At 38.8% G+C, this 25,174-nt stretch overlaps 1 protein-coding gene across 11 annotated transcripts in view; it reads left to right on the forward strand.

Annotated features, from left to right (window-relative positions):
* GABRA4 (gamma-aminobutyric acid type A receptor subunit alpha4) overlaps window positions 1–24,822 on the forward strand; it is a 55,217-nt gene extending 30,395 nt beyond the window's left edge. For all 11 annotated transcript variants that reach the window (XM_083833208.1, XM_083833212.1, XM_083833216.1 and 8 more), the window contains one exon: window positions 14,189–24,822. In XM_083833208.1, coding sequence (XP_083689334.1) covers window positions 14,189–14,722 — 534 coding nt within the window. In that variant the 3' untranslated portion in view covers window positions 14,723–24,822. The remainder of the gene's footprint in view (window positions 1–14,188) is intronic.
* The last annotated feature ends 352 nt before the right edge of the window (window positions 24,823–25,174 follow it).

Raw genomic sequence — 25,174 nt, forward strand, 5'->3', positions numbered from 1 at the left:
ATTTGATATCACTCCTCAGCTGCTGTCCACCCACTTCCATTTTTCTTCCTCTTCTTTGCTCTCCTACCATACATCATTATTGTTTTCAATCTTCTGGCTGTGTTGTTCTGCTAGCTCCCAATTCTACTTAAAAGGATGGATATGCTCCTGAAGAGTTTATTACACGTCACTCTGTTCACTGCTAGTAAGAGTCAGGAACAAGAAAAAGTATGCTTATAGTAGCGTGTGGTTCTCTTTGTACGTAGAGGTATTAGTGCCATTAATTTATCTAGCTAATCTTCCTGATGGTAGAGCATGCAGTTTAATGTAGCATCTCGAGCACTCTGGGAGTGGTAATAAATATTGCTTTTGGAGACAGTCAAGTTTTACTTGAGTCTGTAGGAAAATAAGTTGCATAATAGTTTAATACTAGTTTAGTTTAATACTAATTAATAATAGTTTAATACTAGAGAAATAGTAGTTTTCTCAGGTAGTAATGATGGAGGTTTAAAATACTGGTTTTGATTCATGTTCAGAATTGCTGCGTGTCCGTCTTGTATTGTACTTCAACATTTACACAAACGTTTTGGAGAAACTATTTTAAAACAAACATACAAGACTTCACAACAGCAAAAACAACAGACCACATGCAGATTCACCCAACTTTAAAACTAGGTAAACTGAGATGTGAACAGTTCTATTCTGTTGCTAAATTATTATCTCTGAGATAGGTGTAGTAATCTGCTTACAGGTTTGGGGATTTTAAAAGCACTCGTGGAAGCAATCTATTGTTTTGGAGGGTTATGCATTAATGTTGTGAGTATGTGTGACAGTGATAATGATGATAGTGTCTGGAACTGTTATTTTTATGGTGCTTTCTCTAGTCATGTCTATGTTAAGACTTGAGTCTTTGCTCTTCCAGGAGTGGGATAGAGGGTGAGCCCACAGATAGGTTAAAAGGGCTTAGCTATCATGCGGTCCCTTCAATGACTAGAGGAGAATTTCTGTTCTTGTGTCCTGCTTCACAGAAGAGGTCACTAGAAGCAAATGTGACTTTTACTTCAACCTGACATGTAACACAGTGCTACTCCTTAAAATTTTTAGTTCTAGGTCTAAAAGGATAATCTCAAATCTTCTTATGTCATCTTATAAATCTGATTTTTCTCTATGTATACTGTCTAATCAGCACTGTATTACCAGAGATCACACAGTCCCAGGTTCACTGCAAATCTGTGGTACGTAAAGAACGCAGGACAATAGCCTGCAGCATATAACCTCTAAGCATTATTTCTTAACATAAATGCCACACATTTATCTCCATAGCTAACTGGTAGGTTTTGATTTTTTGACCCAGTTAATATATATATATTTTTAAGCTCGTTCTACGTTGCCACTAATCTTCTAGAAATTCTGTTGTTAGCAGCACAGTTACCAGAGCTCAAGCAAAGGTTGTATTTCAAACTTTTTTTTTTTTTTAAATGGACTTTGCCTGATCTGGTAGATTTGCCACTCTCACAAAATTAAGCTTTGCGGAATTAGTCTATTGTGTAATTGTATGACTTCTTTGAGCCACACAGTGGATATGACCGATCAATTTATCAGTTGCACTAAGCATTAAAAGAATCTTGAAGGCTAGTTAAGTAATCTGAACAGTGTTTAAATCCAACCAAAATTCCTTGTGTGAAGCTAATTTACTGGGTTGGTGTAGGTAGGAGGGAGCAGACAGCTTTTGTAGTGCCTGCAGGTGAAGTGTGTGCTCCTCTATCACTTCATATTATTTTAGCCATGCTGTTGTACTCATTTTTTATCTATTCCCTCTATTTTAACTCTTTCTTTCTTCTTGTAGAATATATCTTTCTGATAGAAACTAATGTATTTCCATAAGGAGGAATGTATATCTGCAGTTGTCATCACATGAGTAGGACCCAAGCTTATTTGATATCTGCCTTGAGTTCACAAGGGACTTGGACAGTCACCTTCATCCCTTTTGTCAGCCCCAGTGAGATAGTGCTGAAGTCTGTCTAAGCTAAGAAAGATGACTTACACCATGGTCTCCTGTGATTTCCTGGTCTTGGGACCAAGTTAAATTGCTTTCAGGTTGGAAGGAATGAACCTGTCCTGAAGCATTCTGAATTCTTTTCTTTAGTAAAAGCAAAAGTGTTGTTGCAAGTCAGTATGTGATGGAAATGAATGATTTATAGGTTGTTATTGGACTCCTGGATCTATTTTTATGCTTCTGCACTATTTCCTTTTCACTGTATTCTTATGAAGTTTATTTTTAAAGACCTATCCAATTTTGGAGATGAAGAATGTTACCGAAAAATATTCTTCAAAAACAGGCTTCTAAACACTGTTAGCATGAGCTTCAACCTCAGCTGTTTGTTACAAGAGTGGGAAACTTGAAAAAACAGGTCAGACTCAAACAAACCTTTTGAATGGAATAATTTCTTCAAGCTTGATAACAAGTAGATTGTAATTCCTGAACTTTCTTCCCATTTTCTGAAGCTGGTTAAGTGTCACACTGTCTTGAGTTAGCCATTTAGCATTTAATGGAGAAACTCAGGGGTTAAGCTCTTCAGTGCTGCATAGATGCACACTCCTGTCCTAACTGGTGTTAGGACTGGTGTGATGTGTACCTGATAAGTTTACAAGCAACACTGTCATGTTCCTGGTTACTGTGGGGCTAATAGAATAATAGCTTCCCCTCTCCCAGCAAATAGAGAAGTGCAGCTAAACCCATTTTTCACATATGCAGAGGGAGTTATCTGAGGAACAGCCACATCTAAATGGGGTACTTGGACCACAAAGGGATGCTCTGTTTAATGACCACCTCATGAGGATGCATGACTTAAATAGTGTTGGAGATGGAACAGCATTTCAGTAGATAATATAATAAATGTGTTTTTTTTTTTTTTTTTTTTTACTGATTCATTACTTCTTCACTGCCTAAGGTGTTATGGATTATTTGTAAGGTGGCGGCATTTAAATCACAGATCCTAATAAAGGACTTCAGGCTCAAGAGCTGTTTGGAGTTTATGCAAATGGAAGGACAGAACCTTAAGAAGGGGTACCACTATGCTGTGTGAATAATTTCTTTGACGTGTCAACAATTTTCTGTTGCTTTAGTTCCATTAGTCAACACTTTTGCTGTCAATGATTTAGAGTCATAATGTACACATACTCAAACCTATTTGAAAGATAGGAGAGTGGCTACCTGGAGTAATGCTGCAGTGATTTAGTGGGAGCTTTGGGTCTATTCTACCTTCAGGTATCCAAACAAAGTGGTCTTTAAAGTATTTTGCTACCTGTAATGCTCAGGTACAAAAGTTTTTTTTTTTTTTAATTTGCTTTTTTTTTTTTTTTTTTAATTTTGTTTGTTAGACTTGGTAGTCCTATCCAGGAACTGGAGCTACTGACAACATATAAAGCTAATGCCCAGATAACACAATGATTGGGGCATAAATTTGAGGTCAACAATTATAAATGTTTTTCTTAATATTTTACATGGTATATCTTTCTAAACAGCATAAATTAAAGTGTTACATTAAAAGCTCAGATCTCTTTCCAAGAACCTGATACTGCTCTACCTTTGATGCATTTCAGTTGTGGAATAAATTGATAGTGCAAGTAAGAACATTTCTCTTAGCTAAGCGAGCAGAGTAATTACTAAAACTACACAATGTAGTGTTAGGTTTGGGGCTAGATTCTGATCCAACTTAAATGCAATGTAAGCTCCATTGAATTCCAGAATTCAGTTATAACAAAGGTAAAAAATAGCTGGGTGTTGATAAAAATAACAGAACTGCTGGAATTCAAAGTTGCGGAATGAGGTTTTCTTGTTGAAAGTGGAATTTTTTATTTTATTTTTTTTTACTGATGTGCACAAAAGGCAGGATTGTAGTTGATTTATAACTAAACAAGAAATCCTGCTGGAGTGCTACCTCTTCCAAACCTTACTTGGAAATATGGTAATTGCTCACTCTTCAATTTTCTCTAAGTATTATAATGAACTACCACAATTGTAGGCAAGGGAATATGAGGGATATGTTCTGCTGTTATTTGTCTGATGCTCAAAGACTTGATGGTGTTTACTGTAGTTATTGGAAGACTTAGTTTGGATAAGGCTTTTATTTTGGAAACTAAAGCATAGCTCAGTAATGTCAATCTCTTGTTATTCTAGAAAATACTAAAACCTACTGTTTTAATTAAAAAAACAAACAAACAAAAAACATAAGTGCCTTTCTCTGTCATTGTGCTGGTCCCCTGACAAGAGAGACTCCTTAAGGTTTCATCATTTGAATAAACAATACAAGTTTCCATTTAATAATAAAAATTAGTTTTGTGCTAATATCAGTTCTAGGCAGTAAGAAAAGTCTTGTATTGACCTAATTCCAACTTCCTTAATTTTTTTCTTCTTTTATTTCGTATAAATAAACATAAGTACTTGGAAAAAAAAAAAAAAAAAGGTGGTAGTATTTCAGAAACACCAAGTCAGAATAGACCTTTGTGGTGTCAGGGGGAGGGTTTTCAGTTTGTTCAGCATTATACAAAATCTCAGGGTGTTTATAGGTTTCCCCATGATGACTGGTATGAAATGATGCCTGTGAACTCAAGCCTCTTCGTATTTTCTGCTTAAAATGTTTTCTGTGTGTATATTTAAATTTCAGTTTTGTTTCTCCGCCACAAAGAGTTTTCAATACTGGTGAGCCCAATGACACCAAATTGCAGTTGAGTTTCACTGCTGTGTGTGAGATTTCTAGCTGGCTTTATTTTTAGTCTGGGAAAATTGGAGTCAGAAGAAATAAACATTGAAAAGCTTCGGAAAGTTCATGAGGACTGTTCAAAGCATTTTCAGCAAACTACTGAAGCAAATTTAAGTACGGTTTTAAGGTCACCAAAAATTGAAAGATACAGAAAATAATGTTCTTTGGTTCCTAATCACCCATTCTTCCTCCTTTTGTAGATGTTTTACAGAGCACCTCCACAGCTGGTTAGCACATGACCTATCCTAGTAGATTTGTAGCTCTGTTTAAAGTTCTTTCCAGAAAACAGAGCCCTGTAGCTCTGTTTTCAGTTCTTTCATTTATGTCATGATATAAACAAATTCTTTAAGACAATATATGTGTGTGTGCTTTTAACTTTTAATGGCTATTAACTACTGTACAGGTGGATGTGTTTATTTGGCATGGGCGTATTTGGCATCAATTTTTTTGAAAAAAAAAAAAAAAGCTCCATGTAGTTTTCTTATTTATGTCTCTCTAGCTTTGAATTTGCTTTTCTTCCACATCCCGCACCTGTAGGTATGTGCAACTATGCGATGTAGGATAGAATGCTCTTCTTACCTCTCCTCCTCTTGCATGATTCAGATCATAAAGTCAGCAGCACAGATAGTGGACTGGCTGTTGTAGCTTACCTCCCCTCGCTTTTTCTCCCTGAGCAATCTGTGTTGCTCTTTGCACTGCTAAAGCTATAAACTGGAATTCATTGTGTTTTGTGGCAGGTGGAGCTTTTACTTGATCATATTCCAGGGCTCTGTAAGGCAAAACAAAATCTCTAGTACTATTCCAGTAAAATTTTGATTGACTGGCTCTGCAACATAATAGTAAAACATGGTAGATTTCTCCTCCAAGTTGTGCATTTGCTAGCAGCATGGCAATATGGTGACTCAGTGGGAATTGGGACAAGCAGCATTATTTACACTGATGACAACATGCTACTTCCCTGGTAAATGTCAAATGGTGTGAATTTGGCAGGCTATGTAATGTCCTCCCAAAAGAACAGACTGTTTTCTTAGGAAGGAATGGAAAGGATAAAAAACACTGTAGTAGAGTTTAATAGGAAAATATTACTTAATTACCACACAAACAATATTCATATTGCAGATAAACAGTATGTAATGCCAGACTCTTGGTTGCTTTAAGCCTTCCAATTTTTTTTTTTTGTGTGAGTTTTTCTATGAATTAACGGAGATCCCTCAGTTTTGGAAACCTGTGCTTTTGTATAGCAGATTACTGATCTTCCAATATATTAATTTACCTGTGTCATATTGAAGGCTTAATAATGCTGTCACAAAAGATTCTAATCTTAGTCTTGCAAGATCAATATTGAGGCATAAAGATGTTTGTTTACTGTTCACTTTTCATTCCATTATAGTAATACCTCTTCATTTTATGCTTGATTATTCTAATAAATAATTCTCTTCTGTGTGACTTTAAAACTGCTCTGATCATGGTACCCTATTAATCTATTTATTTTTTTTAATCTGAGGACATTAAGTGCCTAAAATGGTGATTAGGCACTTAAAAGGCTTAATTACTAAATTTCCCTGGGTAGGCGTACAGAACTGTCTTGTTGCTTCCAGAGCATTTGCCATGAATCTTAGGTGGGAGAAATACCTACTGTGCTTCATCTTGGAGTCTGAGCAGGCTTATGTCCTGCCTGTTCTGTCTCAGAGAACTGTTTTAGTAACCAGAATACTTACGAGGTAGTGCATGGGATGTTTGCTAAGCTCTTATTGAAAGCTGTTCTTGTTCTGTTAAATGATTTATATAGGGCTGAGGAGAATGAGAGGAACTGATTCTGGGGTCAGCTTGTCTGGGCTTTCAATGCAATGGGAGGGTGAGATTGAAGCATGCAGAACGCAACTTCTATAGGAAGGAAATGAGAACCACTTGTCATGGGATATCCAGTAGCCTGGTGGGTAAGCACTTGAGAGGTGGGAGACCTAGGCTGATATCCCTGCCACAGTCTGGGCAGATTTCAGAAGTGGTCATCTTTCACCAAACACAGGTTCCCATCCTGGGTGCTGGGCTACTGTAGAGAGGGACACAGTCTTTTTGTGTGTATCTTTTCATAGAGTGACTTAGCTATCTAGCCTCAGGAAAGAGCTCAGAGCCTAGAGTGCCGGATAGAGTTTGATGCCTGCTACTCTAAAGGCATGTAATTTCAACTCTGCTCTTACCTAGGGCGTTTCTCCCCAGCTTTGACAGCTACTTGCTGGATGTCAAAGTGTTAGCTCTCTGCTGCTTCTAGGCATTGGATACTTAGGATTGGTACCGGATGGTGATGTTGTCACTTGTAAATTCCACTGTGAATTTATCCTTGAGAAGGTAGAAGATACTGCTTTAAATATTGTACTTTGTCCTAAAGAGATACCGTTTCAGTGAAATCCTGCGTCAAAGATGTGCTAAGGATCTAGAAAATGCATTGGCATGCACCGCTGAGCTCCCTGTTTCAGTAAACAAATGGTGTAAAAGCAGCCCTGGGACCTTGCATAATGTTCCTCTGAGAGTCTGTGGTAGGATGAGGCTGAGCAGAGGTACTGAAGTGTCCACGTATCTAACCCCAGGACTGCTGAATTGTTTTCCACAGTGTGCTGGAGCTGATTAGAATAGCAGCTCTGCATTACATTGCGAATGCGTGGCCCTAGTTCCAGCGTGTACCTGCTCATAAGCAGTTGGTGATGGCTGTGTCCCCTAGAAGCCAGAGGCCTGTGAAGAGGATTTTAATGTCAAGTACTACTGAATCTGTGTTAGGCTGGCCAGTAGGACCTGCTTTATTTTGGACTCCAATCCCAACAGGATGTATCTATAGTATACATTACAAACAAATTAAAAACTGCAGGGAATAATTGAAAGCTGCTACGTAGAGCACAAATAGGATATAGGAAGATGCTGTTGAGATGTATGAAGGAGATAACTGTATAGTGGTACCAAGACAAGAATATCTCAAAGCTTTCAGCATTCTTTGTGTTCATGTTCTTAAATACAATCACAGGATGAAGTTGCCTGATATCCTGGCATTTGCTTTTATCATTACCGTGTTCCCCCTAGAACTTGGCATGTGACTTCTAAATAGTGTTCTTGTTTGTTTTACAGATTCTAGGTTGGCCTTATCATAGGAAAGATGTACTGTGGCTGTTACCACCTCTCTTTGTTCTGTAACAAGATGACTAAGTTTGTCAGTTCAATATTGTGTATAGCTGTGCTGATGATCCCATTCCCATGAATCTCAGCTCAGCTGCTGCAGACTACTTCAGTTCATGCTAAATTTGCAATCTGACTTCATTGAAGTGCAAAGTTGGCTCGCTTGTCGAAAAACTGGCAATACATACAAAACAATGCGGTACTTTACTTTTTGGCTCAAGTCAAGATTTATATAGGCTTAGAGAATGTTGCAGGATTTCCACATTATGTGAGCAGCTGTTTATAGTGTGCCAACCTTGTTAAATATTGAAGAGGTTAGATTGACTCATGTTTGTGCATCATTCTCGTGTGGTAGTAAATAGCAGTATCCATCGAAGTTGAGCTTAAATGTAAAAGGAAATGATCTGTGAGTGGATTTTATTTATTTATTTATTGTGATAGGAAGCTTTTTCGTCTATACATTTTATCACAGAAGTTTACCATCAATCTTGCTCCATGAATCTGCCATAGTATTTAACAATAGATCATATAGATTTATTTTAAAGTATGCTAACACCATCCTTCATTTTATTATTCACAGTCAGTTGATTGTGAATCTACTTGTCAAGGGAAGGAAGCAGCATTAATTACCACGTTTTACACATGCCTGCAAGGAGGTTTGTTTAGTTATCCTATCTTTAAGTCAGATAAAATGGACTTTCTGCTCTGGGACTAGCAAAAAAAGGCATCTTGCATCAGGGCTCTCTACCTAGGAAGAATTCATACTGAACGTATTTTTCCCAATTTCAGTTAAAATTGTTTTAAAGAAAAAAAACCCTCCAAAATAGTATGTATTGCTTAAAATTAAAGCAAGATCTCTCTGCTTTTTAATGCAGTAAATATTTCTAAAGTTGTTTGCAATACTGCATGTTGTTTCATTGATCATGATATAATGATCAATGGAATGGTGGGGCTTAGATTATTCCAAATCTGGTTCCATATTAATGGGGTTAGTATCAAATTTGGTGGAAATCTGTTATCACCTCACGTAAATTAGGATATATCTAATATTATTATTTGGGGCAGGTAAAAACAACCAAACCCCTGAGCTAAAACAATTCTTAGCTGAAGTGCTGGGAATTACCAGTCACTTGTGTGACATGCTTTTGCACTGGTATATTGGAAGGCTACATCTTGGCGAAAATCTGACATACTCTGCTCTAAGCTGTAAATCATATGATCACACCTCTTTGTTGCAAGCTGCAGTGAGGTTTGTGCTTGATTCTTTAGTTTCAGTACACAGATTACCTAAAGAACTTGGATGTTGTAGCACACCATCCAGAGAGATGGTGGGATCTCGGTCCTGTGTATGCACCCGATGCCTCAGGAGATGGAGGTCTCTGAGGGAGCAATGCTGAAATCTCAAATCCAGGGAGCCAAGTCCCAGCCAGATGGAGCATTATGGAAGAGGCCTTTAATTTGCATTTCTCTGGGCTTCAGATGTGTAAACTTGGGCTTCAGGAACTGCTATTTACAACTAACGTGTTCTAGTGTTTTCAACAAATAGGGAGGCAGAGGTGCGTCCCATGTTGGAGAGCTGGGAGATATGAACAGAATGAGTTATTTCCCTGCCTGACAGAATTTGAACCTCCTGTCCTGTTCCATGTCCCCCTGCCTCTCTGGTCTGAGTATGCTAACACATAGGGGGGGTGCTCCTTAAATCTCTTTATATACACTTTTTTGGACTAATGAAATACTTGTTTGGACAGAAAGGAATAGCGATTATGAATCTCTTATGAAAGACGGTATCCTCTTGGGGTAAGATACAGTAAAGCAGAGTACGTACCACTTGTGGTTTGCTAGTGGTTGTGAATTGTGGAGCTGGTTGGAAAGGTCAGAATGACAGGCTGTTTCAAAGGAAGGGTGAGGTGTCAGTTGCCATAAGCATTAAGTTGGCCTGCTTTATAAAAAGGCAATCTTTATCAAGCATACTAAGGCAGGTTTTGTATGCTGTGATACGTTGCATTTTATGAGAGCTTCCAGACTCCCATTTGTCATTCCTGAGCTACAGCATGCTAAAAGTCTCCCAAAAATCTCACCCAAATGTCTCTAGAAAATCAGTTCCTTTCAGAATCCAGAGTGAGAATGTAAAAAAATGTGGACTCAGTGTTTCCTGTGGAGCCCCATCTGGAGTAGCACAGCAGCTCTGTGTTGTTTCAGGATAATTGAGTGTTTGCCTGACTTGCCCTTGGAAAGGAGTCTTTCCCTTCATTTCTTGGGTTGCATTTAATTTGGCTTCCATTTGATTTTCATGTTCTATTTCTTGTTCTGATGCCTCCAAACTAAAAGCTACCAACTGGCAGTAGTTTTGTGTTTCTTACTGTTATATAAAGCAAGCAAACAAACAAAAGTAAAATATTTTTAGGAAGCAGCAAGCATTTTACATCACATATATCATTTTTGTTGTTCAGATTATCACAATGTCCTTTTACTAGGGATATGCACCATAACTGAAATATCTGTGAATGTTTTCCTTAATACAAACCAAATGTAGCATTTTAGTATGTTTTGTAATGTAGTGATTAGTCTGACTTGCTGATGTCAATGCAATTTGGTTCTTTAATACTTGGCTGTGGGATCAACCTTGTTTAACGTTTTTATTAGTGACCTTGGCACAAGGCAGTAGTAGAATGATGCAATCTTCAGATGATGTAGGGCTGTGAGATGGCATCAGTAGACAGAAGGAATAAATTAATGTAGGAAGAAATGAATGATCTTGATAACGTTTGATAAAGGAGAATATAGGGTCACAAGTATACTATGATACACCACCACAAACCAGTAACAAGAATTTTTGTTAGAAATTTTTCAACTGGAGAAAAGAAAAAATGAGAGATGTGTGAGAGTTATGAAGGAGAAGAACTAGCTATTGTCATGAGGTAGTCTTGAATACGGCATGTGCAAAGAAACAGTTTGTGGAGAGAGCTGGTGGGCACTGTACTGGTAAGGCCACCCTGGGAATCAGCTTGCATCCTGCTCAGCTTTGGCAGGGCACTGAGCTAGGTGCTCACCACTCACAACTGTGCTGGTGAGAGGTGGGCAGCTTTCCCCACTGCTCCATTTTTTGTTTCCTCAGTGCATGCTGATTCTGCAAATCCTACTGGGTACAGGAGGAGCTGGAACATGCTCCCCTTAGAAAGGGCTTCAGGGATGTGTGAGGTATTGGAGCTAAGCATCTCCCCAGGAGATTTTCTGTCTCCAATATTGAAGTTGCTCCCAGCACTGCTAGAGAGAACATTATTGCTTAACTAGCTGCTCCAGCAATGGTCAAAGCCCCTGCCTTTCCATGTGTAATGTAATATCTTTCTCCCTACAAGGTGCTTATTCCAGTGCATTTCAAGGACAAGGTTTAATTCAAGAACACAAATCCAAACTATGACATCAAACAAGAACAACTCTTTTTCAGTGATCTGTTAACTGTGGAGCAAGTTAGAGCACAGAAGTTAGAAATGATATTTCCAAGCACTTGGAAGGCGATTTTCAGAGAATTAACAAGGAATGCACCCTTATTTTGTAGGCTTATTATGCAGTGCTATGTTGTGATATCTTATGAGGTTGTCTATTCTGGTTCCACATGCACATTAGTACATCTACATGTACTTAGGCAGAAACTGGGTTTCTCTAAATGTTAGGTTCCTGAAGTACTGGACTTTTTTGTGTACTATTGGCAAGAAAAAAATACTCACTAGGATTTTAGTTACACATTTTGAACATTTGAAATGGTATACATATAACTTTATTCTTGACCAAACACTGCAATGGGACATGAGTAGAGGGTTAAATAGCAACCAGCCCTACTTGGTTATTTGGATGACAGCTGGAGTAGCAGGGGAAGAGGAGGTATTGTGTATTTCTATGGATGGAAGCAAACGCCCACAGAAGAACCAGAGGTGACTACAGTGTGCAAAGGAGCCTGGCTCTTACCTGTCTGTCATACCAGTGTCTGTAGTTGATGCACAGAAGGGAAGGACACTGAGGTGGCTGTTGAAAACAGGTGACACATCTTGTCCAAGCTACAGAGCAGGTCTACTTCATAACCCTTGTCCCAGCCTGTGGGCTGGAATACTGGCTGCAAAGGGCTAAACAAAACCAGGTTGTCCAAGGATCGGTGCATGACAGGTAAACTCACCTCTTCTGAGTGACTCTAGTGCCAGCCCCTCTGTAGCACAGAGCTGTTATTTTGGTCAGTTAGCATCAATGACTTGCGTCTACTTACCTTTGCAAGCCTTCGAGTGATATGCAGCACTGTGTCAGGTATTACCAAATGTATAGCAAACACTCCTGTCCTGATTGTATTTTAGAATTTAAATTTAGCAGTCTCAAAAAGATGCTTTACTATTCCTGGGTCATTGATAACCCTAGTGTGAAAGTATCCAAACTGCACACCTGTGTGTGCTTCTGCGCTTCCCAAATAGTGACTCAGGCTTCTCTTTCAAACAGTACAATTAGCGTTTCTTTCAGGAAACACACGTTTCCTCTGGTGTTTATGCAGTAATTCCAGTCCTCTGCTTCTTTGGATTGCAGATGCATAAAAATAAAGAAAACGTATTGACACACTTCTATGCAGGAAGGAAAACTGTGAAACCTAAGAGGGATTCTTTAATATATCAACCATGAGCTGGCAAATACATCAGCCGTGAACTGGCTGCTATTCATGACTGTATATGCGACAGCTTCACACAAATTCAAGCCAGCAGTATTGCCAGTGATTGATTTGTACTGCAATGAACAGAATTTGGGACCAGCATTCTGGTCATAACGGGAGTGCTGCACATGTCAAGCAATTTATTATTATTATTCTGTATTCTTTTTTTTTTTTTTCCAGATATTTTTCAGCTCCTGTTTCTGTATTTTCTTAAGCAAAATAGCTAAGCACAACTGATGCAGCAGACAGACATGGTTGTCACTCTTCTCACTGTTCAAGGCACTAGTACCTTGAATAATACCCCAGTTATTCTCCGTTACTGCTCTGGCACTTGGTGGAGAGAATTGTTGTTGGATGAAGGAGGGAGGAGGGATTGCTGCCTGCTTTCTCTCTTTGTTGTGCTGTGATCTTTGGCAGGGTTCTTTGGTCTGGGGAAAAGGGAAGTAATGGAGCCAAAGACACAGCAGCCTGAGGTGGTACAGGGCAATGCTTGGGAAGAGTATATCAGAGATATGCAAAATATGATTTTTGATGCATATAACAAGGGATTGTTTAGTCCTGTCATTACACCTGCATTGCTGCTGTTGAGCATGTATACCCTACCCGTGAATAAATCCATGTTTCATGAAAAGCAGTGGGCCTTTGTGCAAAACGTTATTCATATATCTAAAAAAAGTGCAGAGATGGTGATTTAAAAGACTGCTTTTCAGGTACCCTTCCTGAAGGGGCTTCAGGAGATGTTAGGCTTCCTCTTAAATACAAAGGACAGAGCCCGAGTCCCAGTCTCAGAAGTCAGTAAAATATTAAAACCTGCTGGATTTGCCATCTGTACATCCTTATCTGTATTTTAGTTTCTCATCTAGCCTAATAAGTACTATTTGGCTTAAATATATCTTTCAGAATGACATCCGGACTTGCCTGAAGACATCGAGTAATGGAGAATTCACCACTTTTCTTAGTTAATTAATGGAAAGAAGTAGTTGATGAAAGACTGATTTATTCACTGGTTCAGTTGCAGCTGGATAATTTATTGCCTGTGGTTGATGTGAAAAAGCATTGACTTTTTTTTTTTTGAAAGAACAAGAAAGGGGTAACTTGGTTTGGTAAATACTAGAATTTTAATATCATTTACTAAATAAGGTAAACTAGAGCTCCTAATATATGGTAGCTACTTTTGCAGAGATGAAAAGCAGAAGTTAAACCATCACGGCTGGTAAGTCAGTTCTAGAATATTTGTATATTATCAGATAAATAAGCAAGCATCAGACAATTTTATTTGGTGGTGAGCCCAAAAAAATCCCAACCCAAGAATGCTTAGCCTCATCTTACTAAGTTTACATAGGTACCGCATCACATGGAGTGTGAAGTGTTGGATATGTTCACCTTGGTATTACAGCCACAGGTAAAAGGAATTCTTGTTTATCACTTTATATGCTATGAAACCTATTTCCGTGAGCATGTGGTATTTTTGTGCTTCAGGATCAAGCTACTGTTGATATTTGTGAGTATTATTCAGTTAATACTTGACTATAAAGTTTCCATTGCTTCTGTTTAAGTGTTTGTTTTAGGAATGACTAGTATTTTTTTTGTAACTTTGCAGAGTACAGATGCCAATTCAAATGTGAGGAAAAGAACGAATGCCACAGTACAGTCAGAAGCTGATGGTGGGAGCCGAATTGACACAAGGCACAGCTCTATCCAGACTCCCTCAGTAGCTCAGGGGTCTTCTGACATTACACCCCACTCTCTTTCTGCATCAAGTCCCAACCCTTTTACACGCATCAATGCATCAGAGACATTATCTTCTGCAAGAGCTACCCCTCCAGCTCCTCCTTCTACCCCAATTTTAACTGGATTTGTATCCCAGCATGCCACAGCTGGATCCCCTTCCATTCAGCACTTGCTTGGATCTAGACTGGAGCAGATTCAGACCACCACACCTAATACGTTAGGAGCATCTGCAAAACCATCGGCTGTCACACCACCTGCTCCCCCTGCCTCCCACTCTGGCACTAGTAAGATAGACAAATATGCACGCATTTTATTTCCTGTTACCTTTGGAGCATTTAACATGGTCTACTGGGTGGTGTATCTATCCAAGGATACCATGGAAAAATCAGAAAGTCTAATGTAGTTTTGCTGCTATGTAGTAGTTCCTAAATTATACTCACATTTGATGCAGAGTTTCTTCTTTTGAAACTATTTAAAAAAGAAGTCAATAATTCTTATTTATAAAAGCTGTGTGCTACTTTCCCGTTGTAAAGGCTGGAGTTATTGGGGATAATTAGTTAAGTCTTTCCAGAGTAAAAGGTAACAGAATTGTCTTCCTCCCTTCAGCTAGCAGTGAACCATCACTCTCTTCAGACAGACTGCTCGCCTTTGGGAGGAACATGCAGAGGGAAAAAATCAAAGGCAGAGGTGCACAACTGTGCAGTGGAACACATCTTGACTGCTAGGAATTATGCATGCTGATTACCACAAATCCCTGAGGCACTTAGCACCGCTGTCTGGACACAGCATTGCATTCTTTGAGTGCAAGGCCTATGTCCTGAATATTTTGACAGTACTTGCTAGAAAAGGACTTTCCCTGCTAGATTAAAATTGGCAGAATGGGGGAAAAATGAGCAGTGGAACGAGAAAACGGAGTCCAGCCTGGGAGAGTGCAACTCCAGAAAAGTTATGCAAAGGAGTTGTAGAGCTCCATATATTTTTACTAAGCATTATTTTGCATTGCAATCTGGGAAATTCTCACTTAAAATAGGAATGAGTGAACCTTATAAAATCTGAAATCTGATGTAATTCTCAAAATTTGAGTTTTTTGTTTGGTAAGGTGATCTTAAATGTGATTCTTCTTAAACTTTGCTGACCAGCTTGAGTGGATTTATTCCTAAATTACATCTGTTGAGGTAGAAGGCAACCAGGCCCACAGTGTTCAACTGTTTGAATTTTGTTCTTTCCTTTGGATGCTTTTGGGTTTGTTGTTTTTTGTTTATTTATTTTCCATATTTTTCAGTCACACTCCTCTGATTTCCTTTGAACACTTATTTCTTCCCCCTCTTTTATATAATATTCGTTTCAAGTTAAATTTTCAACAAATTTTGAAGTAGCTCCAGAATCGAGCAAAACACATTTTCCAGCGCTTTGATGAGTGTGGCTATGGCACATCTTTGAGTGAACGCAAGACACCCTTTTCTGAAGGAACGTTGTGACATAAATAGGAGAAGAATGCTTCTAGGCGAAGCAGGGTGGAACACAAGGTATATTTATGGTCAATTCGTTTCTCTTATGCTATGGTATAGATAGGTGCTTTCTTTAGTGGCTCAATATGCAAGCAGGCAATTACCTGTCTTTATTAAAACAACAACAAAAATGTGTATGGTTTAAACATGATAAAAATGTTATCTGCATTGTTCTTTTCACTAGAACGGGTAGAAGATATGCTGGCAATAAATCTAAACATGTTTGCACAGATCCATCTGGCTAGGCAAATGGCTACTGTTTCTGTGCAGGTGACAAATGAAAAATCAAATTCTCAGCTGTGATCTCACCATGCCTTTAAAGGGTCGGGAAGCAGTTGATTCTCCTTCAAGTGGGCTAATTCTTATCTTCAGTTAATTTGTGTAGCAGATTGATAGCCCATTGTCAAAGTTTTATGCTGGGGGGCAGATAAGGTGAGTGTTGTGGGGTTCTCTGCCCAAGTAGTGGTCGAGTGACTGAGAGACTGATGGAAATCACAAGCATCTGATGATTGAGATCACGCATGAGACTGCCCTAGACTGAGTTGGGACAAGAATCAGTGTACAGTGACCATATCTCTGTGCCTCGTTCTATCTGTCCAAATTTTATAGCTATTTCATATTTGTGGATCTGACCTGCCAGCTTACAGGACCTGGGATAATGCAAGAAATGTGTCTTACAGTATGTAGTGTGGATCCCAGTCTACTACTTCATGTATAGCATTAGAATGTGTATGACAGGATGTATAGGATTTGGGATGTCTTACATGACTTTATTAAGATGTAATAATATAAACAGTTACCTTAATCTTTTTTGTTTAGTTAAGTGATATTCTCAAGAGGCTAGGCACGGTCCTTTCCAACAACACTCCTTGGAAAACCATTACACGTGCCACAGCACAGAAACAGAAATGGAGCACCCGTGCAGGTTGTCTAGCTGCAGTAGTTTGCATCTTTGGAGGTATCACTAGGACCTGTGACAGTTTCTTCCCTAATTTAGTCACATTATTATAGATTGTCAGAATAGAAGGTACTCTCCAAGAGACGGTTTGTTTATTTTGTGAAGAAGAAACAAAATTAATCCTTTGCCAATTGCTGATCATAATTGCACAAGAGATATATTTTTCCTACTATAAAGAACAATGGCTTTGTATGTGTTGGGAACCTAGTGTTTGCTCCAGACGTTACTGAAGTTATTCTTTGCTTTTCTCTCTGATGAAAAACAAGGATGTTTTCTCTCAGACAGAGCTTTAAACGATTTACGAGAAATAGCTGTCTCTTCCTTTCCACCCAACCCCCTATACTGCTCATATAATCAGCTTTTTTGGTGCATTGTTCAGTAGGATCAACACTGGTTCAGCCTATTTGACCAAGGTCAATCTAAATGTTCTACTTGAATTCATTTGTATGTCCTGTTTCATATTGAAGACTTATAAGGAGGAGAAAAGGATTGCAAAAATTAATAGAATTCCAGTTATTAATTTCTATGCTTCCATGTTAGAAGAAATTTTAATCATATCTCAGAACAAATGTTTTTAATCTGTCAATATATTTCTGAATTACCTTCCAACACTTGCATGTTAATATTCAAAATGAGATATAAAAATTCTCATCGAGTCTAGGACTAATTTATTGTACTGTGCTACATTATTGTGTTCCTGTGTATGAAGAAATTATCATAACTAGCTTTCTGAAGTACATAAGGACAATGTAGATAGGAGGTTATTGTTAAAAGTGTTTTTTCCATCATATTTAATCTCCTTTTGGAGTGATCAGAAACAGTAAACAGCCTGCAGTATACTCAGAAATACTGTCTGGTTCTGAATACTGTGTAATTTAGAAGCACAAGAAAAAAAAAAGCAAGGCAGGAATATGCTAAATATAGAGGGCCAAATGTTCAACCCTGGTAACAAAAATCACAAGGGAGAGTGTTGCAGGTGTCATTTCAGTGACCAGATAGGTTACTAGGGATGGTTTTGAGTGAGATGAGCTTTACAGGATTTTTATTTTTTTAATATTGGTTTTGTCGAACGTTTTTTTTTTTTTTTGACAGAAGCACAGTCGTTTAACCGATCGCTTCGGATAGTCATCTTTATAACCAGGAAAGTAAATTGTATAGAGAGCCTTCCTTACCAGGAAACAGAGATCAATCTCCACTAACTGCTGTTTCCTCGGAGACATTGTTACCAATAGCAAAACTCCCACAGATTTCAGTGATGCAGCCCCAACCAGTGATGCAGTCATTTGAGAAAACTGGTTGAAAACTCAGTTCAAGAAGATTGTCTTCACAGGTGTTGAAGTGTATTTCATAGTCAACTGTAAGGCCAAGTTGTGCAAGGTCAAATTTCTCTTGGCACGCTATTGAGAATTTTCACTGCAATTTCTAAAGTGATGAACTCAAGTAAAGAGGCAAACCCAGAGCCCAGCCCTCTTAGAGCTCAGCAGCAGTACTGGAGTCTGTCTTTGTACCTACAGAAGGGACTTGTCTCCATCGAATGGATGTCAATGGCACATTTCTGAGGTGCTCTGGATTTCTTCTCCCATGTGTTTTTAATGAAAAAAAGCAGACTTTGTAAATTAAGTCATTCAGTCTACATTACCTTGCAATCAGGCAAGTAGACAATATGATAATTGAATGAAAGAAGCAAATAATTTAATAAGGAATGTGACTAGAGCTCTTCGTTAACAGGAGCTAAAAGTTATTGATTACAGGGAGCTCAAGCATAGTCTTGGGCATCTCATCATTTTTATGACTCAGGATGGACTTGGAAAAAAAATTGGGAAAGCCAATTAATTATATGTAATAGGATTTAACCAGTTATTTCCAGAGAAAAATGAACTAGCTACTTTTAATAAGTGCAGAATTCTTTTTCCTTCAATTTTTTTGCATACCTCCTGTATGTCATTCTGACACAGTGCACCTTATGAGGTAGTGAAGTTGCATGTATGTTGTGTCAGAACATCAGAATGTACAGTGTATATCCCTTGTGCTGTTGGTAGTGGAGGGGAAGGCCAAAGCAGAAGAAAAGAACACACAGGTTGTGTAAGAGACATACTGGCCACCTGGGACACTTTCTTGTAGGTGCTGCAGGAGATTTTCTAGGAGAATTTTAGTGTGGGAAGCTGGAGCGTGGTTTCTTCTGTAGCACACTCTCCCCCCAAATTCCAATAGCTTCCACTAAAATGGATAGCTGTTGTATGGCTAATAAAGTTATAAATTACAATACAGACAGCTGAAAAACACTGCTTTTGGATTTGTTTAATTCTAAAGTTAAAATCATGGATTAAGAAAAATGGCAAATGCATTGTTGTGAAAGCTAGGTGACATATAGCATTTAATGATGACATGGATAAAGCCAAGGATGATCAAAGTTTTAGAAGTATTAGAGAACAGCAGAGATATGTGGCTCAGTAAGTTTGCATGAGGTCAGTGGAAACTGGAGGATGGGATGCGCTTCTCTGGATGGTCTGGCAAACATAAATCAGTACATTAAAAAGTTGAAGGAGCAGAATTGCATAAATAAAACTTCTTAGTGCAGATCCAATGGGTAAAACCAGATGGTTCAGTGGAAGGGAAATCAGGCCTACTGGTTCTCCTGGAAGGAAAAGTGCATCATTTTGGAAGAGTCTGATACACACTAATTTTTATAGTCTTCATTTGTAGGTCTCAGAAACAAGTCGTAGCTTTTTTGGAGAATATGAGTGTGGTTCTGCAGTTTCAGCATGTTCTGAGTACATCAGACTTTGAAAGTAAATTTTTGGCACATTCTAAGCAAGTGTGAGTAGTGAGAAGTACAGAGCATTTGGAAAAGCTCTCTCTTTGCTAATGTTAATTACTGTGTTCTTAACTGGAGGGAATGAAAAAGCAATTATTGTAAGATAGATAGAACTTGTAAACCATACTTTATTTTCATGTGGATTTGAAAATGCGGTGGGTATCCTTTTCAGAATTGATTAGTTTTACCCTCTAGTCCATAACTTAATGCATCTACAGATCTCTCTTACACTTCCTTATTCTTTTTTATATTATTTCACCAGAAAGAGCTTACTTCAAAGCAAACCAGTTGCTATCCACTGCAGCTCACTATGTTTTCTGGTCATAATTCTATTTGCTTTCCTTCTTTCCTGAGAAACCAAGAGTGTCATGTCATCTTTAAAATAAAAATAACGGAGTGGGGGAAAAAAAAAAGCCTTGGAGACTCCCTTTTTAGAAAAAGCATCCAAACTCCCATCAGCTATAAATTGATCTCTTTAAATAGTAGCATAATTTTAGTATTTAAAAATACTAATGTGATCACAGCCTGGATACATATATATAAAAACATTCAAATAATATGAATTCTCTGAATTGTAATGGAAGCAGGCTCAAGATACACTTGCAAGCAATTTTATTTTGAAAGAGTACCTTTCTGTATGCAAAGCACCATGTGAGGTAAGGATTTATTATTATTATTATCTTCATATCTGCATTTTCAAGGAAAAAGATCCTGATGGGAAAAAAAAAAATAATATTGTACTACTGAATTAACCCTCAACTGGAACAGAGACCTGAGTTGCTCTTGCCGTTGTTGATCTACTTCACCATTTGTGGTCTATTTTAGTGAATGTTGTAACCACATAGATGGTTTGTTGGCATAAATAAGCATTTAAAGAAATAATCTTTATATGGGAATATGTTTTAGTCCTTTGAAAAATCTTAGCTGGAGATTGGGAGAAGAAGCAGGTGACTGTATGAAGCACTCAGCTGGACTTGTGAGTTCAATGCATTGCAAAACTAAGTGCTGATTTGTCTTGCCTTGTCATCTTGTGCTGGTGGCTCATCTCCATGGTAAGTAAAGATGCACAAGTATGGAGAACAATGAACTCAAGAACATGTACGAGAGTGTCATTAAAGTGCTTTCAAAGCACTTTAATAGTAGTTTTTGAACCTCCTCACTATACAGTAACTTCACAGTCTGTTTTACATTTGCAAGCTTGAAAATCTCCCTGCTAGACTTTACCAGGTCATCAAATGAGTAATATACATCATAACATATTTAAGTAAATCAGTTTTTCTGTATGTACATGCATTTCATTTTTTATTAACTTAAGACAACACTTTCTAGCACCAGACTGGTGGTGGAGATTTGAGGAGTTTGGGATAACCAGAGTTCCTGTAGAATTACATTAAGGCAGCCTTTTATAATGTGGAAGGATGCCTTTGCAGATCAATGCCAGTAGCAAATTCATAGTGGAGATGAATCCACTGCTGCTTAATCTGGGCCTTGAGTACTTGAGCCATATTTGAAGGGATCGTGGATGGGAGCTAGCTTATGTACTACCAGCCTCTGAAGCAGTCTGCATCAGACCGAGCATATTATTACATTATTACTCTACCATAAAACTATCTAACTGTGCTCCTACCTTCTTCTTGCTGTCTGCTTTGTGTGGTGAGAAGTACTGGTGTGGTCATGGCGAACTGGCTGAAATAGCTTGCCTAGCTAAAAGCAAGTTTGTCTTTTTTTGGTCTTTTGGCTGGGTTAGCAGGCAGCTGAATCAGTTCTCTGATCTCGCTCACTGTGTTAATGCTGGTACAAAGGAGGTGGCAAGGTGGCTGGGATTATGTTTTGGGGTGGATTAAAATTATTGTGAAACCACAGCTGTAGGATTCTTCCCCTGCCTCCTCTGGCATTAAAGCAGAGGCTCACAGCCTTCCTTGAACCTTAGGTGCCCAATGTGGTCATTTTTTTCCTCTACAAAGGCGATTTTGTCAATTGCATCAATGACAAATAATGGACAAAAAATACATGAAGGCCAGAATTTATGAAAGAGCTTGAGTCAAACAAGTTTTTTTAAGAGAGAGAAAAGGAAGAGAAGGGAAAACATCAGCAAGGATGAAAAATTTAGTTTCTTGCTACCAAGCAGTTATTTTAAGATATGTCCTATTAGAGGTACTAGAGCAGCATCTGGCAGGAAACAGCCTAGAAATAATTATTTCTTCATTATAAGTAAAATGAGAAAGTAATAAAGAAAACAAGTTGCTAATGTTTTCTTAGAAACGTTTATGTTCCATTGAAGTTGTTTTCATTAAAAAGCGTATTTCCATAGCCAGGAAGAATTAAGAGGCAGAATAGTAAAGGGAAAAGATTGAGTTTTATTAAATATCCTTGCTTCACTCTGATTTAGAAAATTTCTCAACCAAAAATGTAAACAATAACATTCTTTATCTTTTGGGGACTCCAAATATTTCATTTTCAGTAATGAAGCACTTTGAAACTTCTACTGTTTAACCTGATTTATGTTTAAGAGACCAAATAGAGAGATTCCTGCCTCTGGTTTAACTCAATTACAGAAGGAGGGAAAAAAATCACAACAAAAGCTTTCATTACAGTGACAGCCAGTTTTCGGAAGTGTCACCTCCCTACAAAATCTAAAGACTTCATATACCTAAATTCATGGGAAGCTTTATAGTGCTGAGCATTTCTGATAATGTGGTCAGTACAACAGCTTGTGGGCTGTGGCTGCATTTAAAGTAGCTGGAAAATGTATATCCAAAACCTTGGTACATGTATAGCATGGATCCTGTGAAAGGAAAAGATGAGTTCGTAACCCGTCATTTGGCTGCTTGAGAGCTCTGATGTTGCTGATGTGGGGAAAAGTAGGAACCTGTCGTCAGAAAAGTGATGAAGGAGAGTGAGACTGCCTCTTTTAGAGATGATGCAGATCTTATGCTGGCTTAAGCCACTTATGAAAGTGCCCCCTAAACTCCTTCCCAAGTGGGTAGCTTAGGCATAGGCTGAGTGTGATGTGGAATTCAACACCAACTGCAAATCCTGCCTGCAGATCAGCACCCTTAGTCTGTCCTAAGGTTTCTGATGCTGTGGCTGGAAGACTAGAAGGATTTGAGCAAGCAGTGACTGCCAGCTGGGGTGCATCCATCTTGCTATGCCTCCAAGCCATACCGTGATGAATCAGGGCGCTCAGAGTACTGGGGGCAGGATGGAAAATGCTCTCTTGGAGTACCCAATAGGGCAGACTAGAGCTGAAGCTCTTCTTTCAGCTCAGCACTGCTGATACTGTCTGTAACAGTACTGAACATCCCAGAGGAGGGTCAAGGTGTCCTGCACTCTTGTCTTCTCCTTGCACATCTGCTAAATGCTCTGGTATGGAGAGTGGTGGGACTGACATGAAATTGGGCATGCCTAGTGCAGCTGCTTGATAAATATCCATGGTTTCTGTAGTTGTTTTCCTAGTCCAGCAGTGGTTTAGGAAAAAAAAAAAAAGTCCAGCTGTACAAGCTCTGCTCCTGAAGCCCATGCTAGCAGCATGTGGGCTTCCTCAAAAGCAAAATAACGTCTCCAATTTTTAAAGGCACAGTTATTTTGCCCCATCAGTTGTCCTGTAGCTTAAACATTGAAAAGTTGCTTTCTCTTTGACTCTTACTTCTTTTAAATTCCCTATTATGCTGTGTATTTGTGAAGAAAATAACTGAGCTGACTCCTCCCTGCTGTCCCCCTGCTGTCTTATTTACATTTTTAAAAAATAAGGTTCTTCACTGCACACATGGAGATCACAGGCTGTTTTGCAAATTTGGGGAAGGCAGCAAACACAGCCAGTAATTGCCTTGCTGAGTGGGGACTGGGGTCTAATAGGCCTGAACTTAGTCCTGGTAAAGCCGTCTGTTCAGCAGGAGAAGGTATCCCTATGCTGGGGAAGAACAGCTGAGCCTAAAGACTGTTAGGCATTTTGCTGAGGTAGGGTATGAGAGTTGAGGCTTAAGATCTGCTTGTTAGCTATTTTAAAACCTCCTAAATGTACAGTCTCTAAACCCATGCTTCAGCATGTCCTGCTCCTTTTTGTACTGTTTTGGTTCCTTCCAGACCTGTCCCTGACTTTGCTGCCTTGCCCCATGGCTGGGCAGGGGACCAGTAGCTGCTGGGATGCTCCAGAACACTGGGGGGGGGGGGGGGGGGGGGGGGGGCAGGGGGGGGACCACGAACATGGGGAGGGAGAGCTGTGGGGTTTGTTGGGAAGTGTTGCCTTGAAGACTCCTCCCCCTCGCTGCTAAAATTGGTTCATCTAATAAACAATGCGGGGCCACACTTTCTCCTGCATTCTCAAATCATGGTGGCCGGGGGTCAGGCTGGGAGGTGTTAATTTCTGTGCTGGTAAATAATTCAAAATGTAAGGGCTGTACCAGCTAAGGAACAAAAAGAAAAGGGGAATTTCTACTGTGGCTACAGCAGGTGCTATAGCTGTCTGTCATTTTTAAGTTGGGAAAAAAAATATTTACTGGTATTTTAATTAACTTTAAACTTTTCTTTTCCTGTGAAGCCCTGTCCATTGCAACCAAAGCATTTGCATTTAATCTTAGACCATTGTAAGAAATATTCCCAGTGAAAGATATGAAGCTTTTTGAAGTATTTAATCTTTGTTTTCTGTAAAAGCTGTGGCATGCAGAAAACACCCACTAAAGCAGCATAGTAGAGATGCTTCTTTAACACCCACTTAGGGAAGACCCAAATCCCCTAACTTTTCTTTCAATAATTTATTACTTCTGCAATATGTGACTGTCCTAGATGCATGTTGCAAGAGTTTGTGCCATGCTAAATTCTGGTGTGTATCCCTTTGTGTTGACCCATACCTGGGGAAAAACAGAAATGAAAACAAGGGAAGCCTTGGAGTTGAGTTCTTTTACATCATTCTTTGTGCACATTTTTGTTGAATGGAACAATGTGGCTGGAAGATTGGAAGAATCAGAGGTTAACTAAATTATTTGAATGCATATATTAAATGCTGGTCACCTGATTATACTAAAAAAAAAACTGAAAAGGTGGTTTGATAGCTGTCAACTTGTTTTGCTATTGTGCAGCTTAACTGTTACCTTCCTGTATAATGAACATCTATGTATTTGGAAAATAAATCCATCTTGCAAGAAAGATTGTGCAAAAATTGTTCCTATTATACTCCAGTGTATATTGCTGATGTCAAATAAAATACAATTGTGAGAGTTCTTAAACAGTTGTCTTTCTAATTGTGGCCTGCAGCAGGAAGAGGAGAAGCCATAAACTTCTTTGGTACGGATCCTCCCGCAGCTAGTGCTGGGACATTGACGTTAGTTAATGTGTCAGTCAAACTAATGGACAGATAAAGGGATGGGTTTAATCAGTAATAGGATGAATGATAATTTGTTGTATAATTTCTTAGGATGGCACACCAATTTACTGATGTATTGTTGTCAAGATGTCTCACCAGGTTAATCAGCTGAGAGCTAAACAAATTGCCTTGCCTCTCTCACAGCAACAGAAACAAACAATACTCATGGTAGTGGTGCCTTCTTTCTCTCTCCTTTCTTTCTGTGAGGTGCTCTA

Source organism: Anser anser (assembly GCF_964211835.1).
Source record: "Anser anser genome assembly, chromosome: 4".
Taxonomy (NCBI): Eukaryota; Metazoa; Chordata; class Aves; order Anseriformes; family Anatidae; genus Anser; species Anser anser.